Consider the following 11,992-nt stretch of genomic DNA (forward strand, 5'->3'; position numbering starts at 1 on the left):
AGTTAGGGGGCGTTCCAATTGTCTTCATCAACTGTTTGAACAAATGTTTAAAAGAGATTATTAATTTTTAAGTGTCCTATAAACTGACATTAGAACGGTTTCTATCATTAAATTTTAGAGTTTTTCAGTGGATTTGTCATGGCGATGATGACGTCCGATCAGATCGACCATCTTCTCCACGTATTACGTTACGTAGCTATTCCAAACTCTTCGGAACTACAACTATAATCCACCTCTACTGCATGCTATACTGCAGTACTGGCTCTACACGACTCAAACTTGCCAAAGTCACTAAATCAACGTCAACTACAGTAGTCAAGCAACATATCTAGCTGCAACGTCACGAGGGTCCTGGCAAAAGTCCTGCTGCACGGCGGCGGTGCACGTGTGTTGCTCAGCCTCTCCCCGATCATATCCCACTCACTCCCAGTCAGCACTCGGCAGTCCCATCCGGCAGCGGATGAGGTTGGGTGGAGTTTCGAGGAGCTTCGTTTTTCGGAAGAGGCCAATAAGGCCACCTCTTCAGAAAAACAGAACTCCTCGAAAAGTCAAAGAGTGACGATTCGAACGCGCCCTTAGTCGCTGACATGTCGACTACAGAGTGTAGTAGCACTGTCCATCCCACTCCACTCTCCATTCACGTCAAGAAGATGATTGTCACTTTGAAGCGCAGCAGCGTCGGATGCATGCGATAATAATTTTTGTAGGCGATACGAGTAGACTACATGACAATCATACCGTCAGGAAAAGCTGACTGAATAATTATTAGTATGACCAGACTGCACGGCCAAGGCCAGGAGCGGCTTGCTTCGTTTCCCTCACATCAGTCTCCTGGTAGTAGTCGAGAAGCATAGCGTCGCCGGGGCAGCTGCCCTCAGTGCTGGGCCCCAATGGCCTCCGCAGCTTTTCCAAGATCAAGCTGGATGGCTGAGGACGTGGGCGCGTGCAAAATGCTGTCGCCATTTCAGTTCTGCTTTCCTGGAACGCACGACTCCGGGGCGTGCTTGAGACTCACTGGAGGTCCCGTCCTAGGCCTGAGTCCTTTCCTGAATTGCCTCTCCGGAATGCCTGGTATTCGAGAGGTACGAAAACTTTGTATTTCAAGTACCAATGCTCAATACATACTTTTTGAATTTTTGAATATTTTTAACGGAATTCCGCGTTATCGTCGTGACGCGGATTAGAAGAATAGGAGATTGACTGTGGGTGGTTGAGTTGGGAGTGAGCCGTGGAAAACTCAGTAGACCCTAATACCAAGGGTATAATTATAATCCCCCAAGAATGTGCAACTCTGCATATGGGGTCGCCGCCCGCGAAAACTCACATCAATTGTCTCAGGTACGCTCGTACTACGTACCAACGAAGGATAGCGTGCGCCCAATCCCAATATCTGCCATGATCATGCTGGGGATTTGCATACCCGCAGTGATTTTCTGTCAGAGAGAGCTTTTTTATTACTCCCCTACTCACTAAAAATGGGCTGGAAACGTACATGTGATGTGAGTTTTCGCCATCAGCGTACCCCATAGAAAGGGTACCAGGAGTTGCACACTCTTGGGGGCTTACATACTCTTGCTAATACTGTAAGCTGACTAATGTTTACTAATTTTGCGAGAAGCACAACACGAATATTAACCATCGTGGAGTCAGACTTCAACAGTGAGTGTGTATGTGTGGCCACAGAACTCCGCGAACCATGATCTGCCATCGTAAACTCGCTGGTTCTGAGATTTGGCAAAAATGTTGTGACGCGAATACTGGGCAGTTGACAGTGCTGTGATCATTGTGAAGGCTTGATAACAATCCTGTGGTCGTTGTAGCAATGTATGAGCGGGTGCAATATAGCAGGTGCGTCGGAAGGTAGTTTAGTGTGGTACAGGCAGCCATCTGAAGTACAATTTACGCGTGTGGGAGGGGTGGCTGAGCGGAAAATTTTAAAAATTTAGAGTCCAGATGAGTGTATTTAGAGTCCAGATGAGTGTATTTTATCAGTACCTGTGGCAAAAAGTGGTACGGTCAATACCGTAGTGACCGTACCGTGTCCGACGCCCCTGTATAGTGATATCATAATATTGGCGGGATCCGCGTCCGCATCGCTTGAGTGTTCAGAAACACACTAACTAGCCTTCTCATCCGCAGGCCACCACTATGCCTGAGCACCTTATCGGCGAGCGAGTGCAAACATGCCAGTTACTGTCTAAGGCCTTGGCCACCCGATATGTCAGGCCCGCTGCGTCAACGTCTGAATATTGACTTTTCCATGGCAACCGACAAAAAGGCGGGAAAACGGAGGGTCAGTTGCACCAGCGTGAGGCGCGGGCAAATCAGCTGCTTTGATGCTGCGTCTGCAAATGCATGCATGAAAAAGCGGTGTCTTTTGAAATTTCCGTTCCGTACCGTACTGTTTCAAGCGAATTGGTTCGGCACAGAGTGGTTTTGTGCAGCGCATCAGGCCGCGACAGCAAAAGCACGAATGCATTGTGATTCCACGTCAGCGTCAAGTGCTGGGGTTCGACGCTGCGTCCAGCATCAAACTGGACGAAGTGTGGCCGAAACGTAAGCAGAGATATCCATCGCAAATTTGACTTCCCTCGTTCTTGTCCGAAGAGATTTCGGACTAAATTTCATGCAGGCCTAAAAGTCGATTTGTCTAGACTTTCAGTATGTTTGACCCGTAGAGATACATTACTAGCACCCACCTGGAAAGAGAACTGCGCGTATTTACGAAACTGGTCGCCAGACCGACAACCATGCGATCGCGCACAGTTCCACGTTAGTTTTGCTGAGATTAACCTTAATAAACTTCACGCGGAGTGTGAGTGCATGTGCAGGTGCCCGCATGCACATGTTCGTGGGCTCTCTTGTGTGCATGGCCAAGAGTGTATTCAGGTGGAGTTCCAGGTTCCATTGAACCACCTAAATTTGGCACGTATACTGCTGAAAAATTTGAAAATTTCAAGGATTAATAAAAGACCAGTTTGGAAGAATGTCGGCGGGTTGTGCTACCTGTTCTTACACAGTAGGTCAGTGTACGTATACATGTGTATTGGTGTTCTTGTAGTGCCTCTGTGTGTGTATGTGTGTGTGTATGTGTGACCCAGTGGTATGTGCGGATTGCAATCGGTCATTCTCGCGCCCTGGAGATCGTGCTCGCCACAAATGTGTGGTTGAGCGGGCAAAGCCGATTGCTGAGCAGCGAGGGGCTTGCCACTGTGGAGATTGTGGACGTTGGTTTCGCAGCAAGGGTGGTCTAGCTGTTCACCGCTGTTCCGCACCTCAGCCTCAGCCTCCCGAGCCCCGGCAAGTCTATGTGCAGGATGCCTGCTGTGCTGCGCACTGTGCTGTGTGTGCCCGCTGCTTTCGGTCTGTGCAAGGCCGCGGTCGTCACCGGTGCTCGAGGACTGGCCAGCGCCCGACTGCCCAGCAGCGTAATTCGTTCAGCCATGTATGCGTGTGTTCTCGCCGGTTCCGTTTGCCCCACCATCTCCGGCGTCATCAGGCTGCGTGCTCCATCTTCCTCTCTGATGCCCCTCCGGGGCCCACGTGACCCCTGTGGCAGTGGCTCTACAGGACAGGATGTATGTGTGCGTGCATGTGTGTGTGTGTGTGTTTGTGTGTGTGTTTGTGTGTGTGTGCACGAGTTGGTATAAAGAGAAAATCTGTGGGTGCACATCCTGTGCATTTGCAGATGAGCGTGTGTCTCTTGCGACGGGCATATACATGGTACATGATGTGGTGTGTGTGTGTGTGTGCGTGCGTGCGAGTGTGTGGGTGTGTGTGTGTGTGTGTGTGTGTGTGTGTGTTTGTGTGTGTGCATGAGTACATCTAAATTATGGTTACATTACTCGCACAGCAATGACACAACCAAGTCCTTTCTCTGCTACTGGTCAGAGTTTCTCGTTAAAAAATCACTGATCAGTACATTATATGTGTGTGTGTGTGTGTGTGTGTGTGTGTGTGTGTGTGTGTGTGTGTGTGTGTGTGTGTGCGTGTGTGTGTGTGTGTGCGTGTGTATGTGTGTGTGTATGTGTGTGTGTGTGTGTGTGTTGTGTTGTTGTGGTATTGGCTTCTGTGCGTCAGTGTCTGGCACGTTGGACCATCACCCAGCCCGGACTGACAATCTACAACCAGCTGATGGGCGGAATCAGGTTCCTGGACCTGCGCATTGGCACAGGTAATCATATGTGTTTCCATGACAACACACCTAGCAACGCACCAAGCATTGCATTACTGTAAGTCGACAATTTTTCGGCCCATTCAAATTCCGGCCTCCCAAGGCTAAAACACATTTCGGCTGCAACACATTTTCGGCCTCTACTGCTGCTGCCTGTATACACTGTCACACTGAACTTTGCAAAACAAATTTTCGGCCACATATGACCAGGGCGAAAGTAGCCGAAAATAAATATGCGCCGAATATCAGTTGACATACAGTATAATCAATCACACAATCATACGGTAGAACATACGGTAGAACATTCCCACATTGAAACAAGTACAGGTTGTGCAAGAGCTGAACGCGCGTTCGTTACCTGGGTTCGAGAATAGGTACGAACCACCGTATACAGTTGTGCTTGTGCGAGTGCACGACGTTTCATTTAAAAGTGGCTTCCCCGGGTGGAGTTTCGTCTCACAGTTGACACGCACTGGTGGACAATGAGTCACAAGAGTGCCTAACTCTGGGGCAGGACTCGGGTAACTCGTTCTTGGTTTTCGGAGTTCGTTAACTGTTCCGTTACCGTAAAGTCGCGGATAAAAGCCGGGCTATAAGCACATAAGCCGCTTTCTGCATCAGGCTTTAATGCAAACCAGGCTTGTATGCAAACCATGCTTATATCCACCACTGATATGGTAGATCTTCGCGACACGTGTAGATCTATCACTGACTACCGGTATGGCGGCAGTTTTACTATGCACCATGGTACATAGCGCATGCACTCTTGACCTACCCGATCCGTGCTTGCATAGAAGCCAGGCTTCTACGCGCGACAGGCTTATATGCATTTGACCCGTTTGATTTTCAGGCTGCTATCCGCGATGTGCTTGTATGCAAACCCGGCTTTTATCCGCGACTTTACGGTATGACAAAGTCAACTGCCGACTTGCGCTCGTAATTCCATGCATTTGGTGGTCCTTGGAGGGCTAGACTCTTGTTCTGAGTTCTGTGCAGCCACTGCCCTACGACGGTGTCTGCAAATTCAGCCCTCACCAACGCTGTACAAAGCGTCACTGGCCCGTTTCTCAACGGTCGCGCAAATCGACCAATCAGCGTACAGCTAATGTACCAAAATTCTCAAACTTACCGTAATTCCTTGGTTCATACGGTGTAGTTTCCAAAGATTTTTTATGGGCCAACGTCTTCTTTCGATAGATACCAACAGATCGTCCGCTTCGAATTTTTCGATTTGATTGCCGTTTGGCCGAAAATTACCTCCGAAACCGGCCTCCACTCGTTTCACTTCAAGGCTTTCCAGGTGGACGGCATCGCAATTCGGAAGCGGAGAAAAAATAGCCAGTGAAAAAAGAAAAACAACGACGTATTGGTTGTCGAAATCGACCAAGAAATGAATTCAATAGACCTGTTTCCGTGCTGTGCCCTCGCGGCCCGCGCGAGTGCGAAAGGGATTCTTTCTCGACAAAACAAACAACTACTAGTACGCGCAGTACACTAACATCACTGCACTGGCTGTATATACCTTAGGAATATCCTGTTCTTTTCCAAGGCATGATTGTCGCTAGTGGGAGAACTCAGCCACCTGAAGCTTTCATAAAGGAAGAAGTAGTAGGTGAATGAGTTCGCCAGAAAATGGAACGACAAGAAAATAGATACTGTTGCTTTCCGGGGCGCTCATGAGACGACGGCATAGGACTGAAACGATCGACAGTCTGCCTCGACGCAAAAGAAACTCTTCTAGGAGGAGCTCGACGTGCTGTAGAGTTTGCAGTATTCTGCTGGAAGAAGACAGGAGAACTAAACTCAGACTACAGCGTGGAGCTGAAGCACGAGCGAAGCAAAAGCTGAAGCAAAAGCTGAGCGAGTTCGAAGAAATGGGGAAACACAGGAAAATGAGTGGGCGACATGATCTTTAGCTCGCGAGCTCGAAGCTCGCGCTGAGACACGCGGTGGGCACGTGCGCCTACGGGTAGCGCGGCCAGCCACCATGTTTTCAAAATGGAGGTCGACGCTTTTGAAATCCGTGTAGACGATGGTGAGGGCTGAAATTTCCCGGTCTAAAGCTGTCTTCCTAACCGGCGTGTGTATGTTTGCGGTACGTTTGCGATCCATACGTGGTGGCCAGATGCGCTTTCAACCTTTCACAGAAAACAGCAGTCCAAGTAGTATTTTATGCCGTGCGTCGCCTTTCGGTGCTAATGTCTTGGCACGCCCGTCAAAGTGACGGGAACGTACGCCAGTACCCATCTGGTACGTGCTGGAAAACACAACTTTGTGGATTTTTCTCTGACCGTTCCATTCGCATGGCGGCCCAAAAACCACGTCATGTGACACATTGATGAAGGGATTGATTCTAGTCGGAACCAACATGGCCGACGTCATGTGACAATCATATTGAGGAAGGGATTGACTCTAGGACTGTGTCGGAACCAACATGGCCGACGTCATGTGACATATTGATGCGGGCATCTACTGTACATTGTATTCGGAATCAACATGGCCGACTTCATGTACATATTGATGTGGGGATTGACTCAAGTCATAGCTAAGATGGCCGACATCGTGTCTGGCATTGAGACCGCCATTGACTGGAACTTGCTTTTACGCTGCTACACCTTTTAAACTAGTACATTGATTGTCTGAAACCTGTATCTGTCACTGTGTTCATACTCTGCTGCAGCATCACACAACATACACGGCGAGGAGGAGCTGACCTACATTCTCACTCACACATTCATGGTCGGGTATCTGGAGGAGGCATTGGACAGCATAGTGCACTTTATTGACGAGCATCCGACGGAGATGATTGTCATTGCCTTTGTCCTTTCCAGTGGGGTAAGGGCTTTGCTTCGCTTGAGCATCGACAGTGCACGCATGAACTCACTCACATGCACACGCACACACGTGCACGCGCGCACGCACGCACACACACACACACACACACACACACACACACACACACACACACACACACACACATATATGCACACTACTACTACTACTATTGACAGCTGCCAGAAATGGCCACGCCGCTCCCCAAAGGGAGGTACTGTCAGAGAGGTTAGGGGAGAGGTAGGCAGTGCTTCAAATGGCGCTCCAGGTCCTGTCGCCTCCGAAACTGGCGTTGACTACAGACTCGGCAATGATGTTCAAATATGCACACACACACACACACACACACACACACACACACACATACACACACATATATATGCACACACACACACACACACACACACACACACACACACACACACACACACACACACACATACACACACACATATACACAAATCTCACACGCATGGCCCTCGTACTCTGGATTCCTATTTCAGTGCGGTCATGCTCATACATTTCTTGTATTTCTTGTATGGAGATTGAGTATTATGCTCAATCTCCTCAGCTTGGCTTAGTACTCGTTTTTTTTATCGTCGAAGTTGCCTACCGCCGTGCAAACCTCACTGTGTATGATGGAGGAGAGAGATTGAGAAACATCATGCCCTTGGTTTTTTTATTGTGGTGCGCACACACGGGCATTCATACACACACACACACACACACACACACGTGCTCAGGTAGAGGAAGACGCTCTCCAGAGGTTCGTGGAGTCGCACCTGGGCAGCTATGCATGCCCCGAAAGCGCCCTGTTTCCTAGGAACGGTGCGGGTGCAACAGCTAGTGCAACGCTACCAGGACCAACAGTTGTACAAAATACCAGTGTGCATTCACTAACAAGTGCAGGTATGGGTTGTTCTTTATGCCTTCTTGCATGTGTGCGACTATATGAAGAAAAGGTTAAGAAATAAATCGAATCGTTTAGAACACAAATTGGGTAATTCTGTTCCTCTCTCGTAATTCAGCACGCTGTTATAACTACCATTCCTCTCGTGTCATTCATCAGGGTTATGTAGCGTACTATGGTTGGTGGATCTGATCTATCCTCCCCCACCGTTTAGGAGCCGCATCTGACGCCTGACCATGGGGTGGTGGCGTCCCACGGAAGCGGAAAGGTGGTTCTTGACCAGGGAGTTGTACGACTCCTTGTTCTTGACCTGCCCGGTACGCGAACCCGTCGAATTTATTTTTATTTTATTTTATGTAGCGTACTACAAGAGTGCTGAACCTTGATCCGGCTCCGGTATGGACAAGCTTTAATGATTGCATTGCGCTACGGCTTAGAGCTGTGTGTGTATGTGTGGTGGTGGGGGGGGGGGGGGGGGGGGGTCTTTTAAATTTTACGTGCCATCATCAGAAACTATTCATGCTGCTGTCATGAACTATTTTTTCTAGCTTTGCTGCAAGTCGGGACAGCACATGTGAGCACAACCACCGTTCCCTGTGGACAAATGTCACTGTCACTGTCACGCATGAGTTCTTTCCACACGTAATGTAGTGTTTATGGATAAAAAGGAAGGACAACATGTTACGAGTTATGGTGGACAGTTAGTCATTACTTGGAACATTTTTTTTAATTCCTTTTTATACCCATGATTACATTGGCTCACCATCCGAGTTCAAAAGTAGTGTGTCCTTGTGTTTGTTTTACGTCTGGCCTTTCCCCACAGGGCACAATCTGCTGCTGTTAGGGAACGTTGACCAACCGGACAGATCAGCCTCTAACCCATCCAACGTGTGGCTGGACAAGTCACTCCTAGCGTCCGGCACCTTCGTCAGCTTGTGCAACGTGCATGCAAAGACGCAGTTGAACCGACAGCAGCTGAAGGACTACCTTGCGGCAATACCAGAGGTAGGAGGACCCGTGTCTGCTCCAGATCTAGAGCCGGGGCAGCTGGGTCAGCCGGGGCAGCGACCCGGCTGGTGGGTGCTTGGACGAGTTTGGAAAAAGAAAACCGGGCCACTTGTGACCCCGTTGGCAATACATTACAATGATATGCTACACATACATGTACACCAGGGAGTCCTATAATAGTTACGGCTCTCTGATGTACATGTAGTAGCCGCACTTGATGTACCCAGCTCTGACCCGCTTGCAAAGGTTGTGTCACGTACCCGTGCACCCCGTTGCTTTGAAATCCCTAGAGCAGACACTGAGGACACCATCGATTCTGAAACGGCGCAAGTCCCGCATAGATCTACCACCTGTTGTTCTTCTTTGACTACCGTAACTGCGATGTACACGTTCTTGTACTTTGATCTGTAGCTACGCATGATGTCATTAATGAGCCAAATGGCCGTGAAGATACTGATGTCAATACCAAATTCCTCTGTAGGACCAAAGGTCACCAATTTGCAGGCCGTTGGGTATGCCCTCCTGCCGATAAGATTTTAATCAGGCGCACAGACTCCACTGCAGCCAATTCATTTTAAAAGATCGCTCAAAACACACGCAGGATATGTGATGTTTTGAGTGATCCTCTAAATGTTATCCACATTAGCACATCGTGATCTTTTCACGGTGAAATGTTCCGAGAACCTTAGCGCCGGCTCTGAACTTTTCTTGCGTTTTTCTGTTTTTTCTGTTCTACTCTTCCCGCCGTTGTAACCGTGTGCAGGAGAAGAGGAGGAGGCACCTGTACCAGCTGCCTCACACGGTAACACCGCAGACAAGCAGTATTGTCTGGGACGTGTTGACTTGCCGCTCGCTGCCCGACCATGCACGCGAGATGGACGCCACCCTGCCTGGCTTCGTCCTGGACGAGCTGACGCGACACGAGCGCGATGCCGTGAACATCATCACCGTGGATGACTACTCGCACTCGGACGTCGTGCAGGTGGCCAGGCAGCTGGTGCGCGAGCGATGGAACACTGTATCCGATCACTGACCTTCCTCTGTCCAATACCTTCACCTGGTTAATATACTAGTTATTACCCTCGCTAATACCCTGGATAATACTCTCACCTGGTGTCTTGCGTGTCTTGGTGTCTTCAACTTCATTTTTTAATACTCTCACCTATTAATTTTATGCTTTCCACTTATCTGGAAGAAATGAGACAGAAAGTGTAATGACTAATGCGTTGGAATGCTTTCACATGTGTTTTTCCAGATTTCTCATTACTGTTTTCTGATGATCGCTTAGTGCGTGAAACTCGGAGTAAAAACACTTTCTCTGTCCTCCTATTGTTTTGTTTTGTTTTTTACTTAAAAAGTTAATGTCACTTACATTCACACGTCCAATCCTGGTGTTGACAGTCAAATTGTTTTCTTCAGACTTTTCCCCTTCGTGTCTTTCCCTGAAACCAGTGAACATTCACACAAGTGAAGAAATATGTAATACGGTAGTAGATTGGCTTCAGGTTATGTGTGAAAGAATTTTTTCCGTAACAAAAGTGCCAGTGCTTCGCTACAAAACACTGACGTCAGATTTTCCTTTTCAAAACAAATGGCTACGGTTGAGTCTATGCATTGTAATGTAGCTACTAGGTACGCGTGCATATACATACAAGGCTTTCAGCATGGATTTCCTTGGTTTTTCCTAATCTTCTGTTTGCCTCAAAGGACCGGTATTTTCGCAGGACGAATTTTAAAACGAATGTGAACGAGTGATACAAGCAGGGAGTAGTACAATACATGGATGGTATTGTACTACAATACATGGTATTGTACTACTCCCTGGATACAAGCACTTTGTAAACCGGAATACTAATGTTGTGACATTGGTACACGGAGGGAGACAGGGTCTTGTGCAATTGTCACGTGATAGTGACGGTATGCACTGCTGTTCTTGCTTCGAGGGCAGGGTGCTGATGATAGCAACTGTCTCTAGTTACCACTTCAGTTAGCAAAACAAGAACCATTCTCGGTTGACTTTATTAATATTTTGGCGAATCCTTTCAAGGATTCCCCAAAGGCTGTTCGCCTGTCGAGAGGGTTTCCTGTTTTCACTTGATTGATGAGATACGTGGGATGGGAAACTGGTAAGAGAGAGAGGAAGAAAAAAGAAGAGTAAGAAAGGAAAAAGAAGGGCCACAGCATTCATTGCATTACCTGCCCATGTACTGTAGTCAACGCCTTAGTGTCGTTTATTGCCATCGCTCATTTAGTACGGCACACAGCCACACCTCAATTAGTTTTGCTAAATTCCAAACAATACATGTACATACATGTAGTGTAGCTGGGGTAGCCAATGACCACTTTGCGTCGCGATTGCAAGGTTTGTATAGCCACCTAGTGCTAGCAAGAATAAGAAGTCGAAAGGAAAAGGAAAACTTTCACATGCACTATTGGTGATAGTGACATGACATGTCACTGTCACACCAAGAGTAGATAAACAAGAGTGTACAACTCGCGGATGGGTAGGCCCACGGCGGAATTTTTTGTTGACGTAATCTTTTCGACGACGCACGCGCTGCGAGTCTTTCGGAAAGTTTTCCCTCGTGCTCTTGGCCGGGCTTTACACTACAAGGTCGGTGCCCAGCACGTGCTCTCACACTGCTCTGCGGCAAACTGGGCGTTTCTCTGAAAAAAGGTGACGTCAACAAAAAATTCCGCCGTGGGCGGGGGTATCTGCAGATTGTGCAGGAGAGAACCGGAGTTGCACACTCTTGTTTATCTACTCTTGCTATCACCAATAGGGCATTGTTCCCGTAGCTATGCAGAAGACGTTACTTCAGTAACGTCTGGCGCTAGCCAGGGTCCACACAGCTTTAATTTGGTGTTTGTTTGTTTGTTTGTTTGTTTGTTTGTGTCACGGCTGGAGCTATCCCGTATCTGTCCCGTATCGTCCCGTATCTGTGACTACAAAGGCTCTACAGGATTGTACATAACAGCTGTCCACAATATTTGCGGGCTCCTGTATCTGTCCCGTACCGTACCAATATTCGTCGTATTATGTATACGACTCCCTGATGTAGATGGAG

The 11,992-nt window shown here is 48.2% G+C and overlaps 1 protein-coding gene across 1 annotated transcript; it reads left to right on the forward strand.

Moving 5' to 3' along the window:
- Positions 1-743: 743 nt before the first annotated feature.
- Positions 744-10,344, forward strand: LOC135819906 (uncharacterized). Its single transcript, XM_065333205.1, has 6 exons — positions 744-1,082; positions 4,081-4,174; positions 6,855-7,009; positions 7,750-7,915; positions 8,740-8,921; positions 9,688-10,344. Exons 1-6 carry the CDS (start codon positions 891-893, stop codon positions 9,955-9,957), a joined length of 1,059 nt encoding a protein of 352 aa, XP_065189277.1. The 5' UTR covers positions 744-890; the 3' UTR covers positions 9,958-10,344.
- Positions 10,345-11,992: the final 1,648 nt, after the last annotated feature.

This window comes from Sycon ciliatum, chromosome 6 (assembly GCF_964019385.1).
Source record: "Sycon ciliatum chromosome 6, ocSycCili1.1, whole genome shotgun sequence".
Taxonomy (NCBI): Eukaryota; Metazoa; Porifera; class Calcarea; order Leucosolenida; family Sycettidae; genus Sycon; species Sycon ciliatum.

Coding starts and splice junctions, on each gene's coding strand:
- LOC135819906 (XM_065333205.1), top strand. CDS start 891: ATGGCCTCCGCAGCTTTTCCAAGATCAAGCTGGATGGCTGAGGACGTG. Junction 1,083..4,080: donor GAATGCCTGGTATTCGAGAG/GTACGAAAACTT, acceptor TCTGTGCGTCAG/TGTCTGGCACGTTGGACCAT. Junction 8,922..9,687: donor ACCTTGCGGCAATACCAGAG/GTAGGAGGACCC, acceptor AACCGTGTGCAG/GAGAAGAGGAGGAGGCACCT.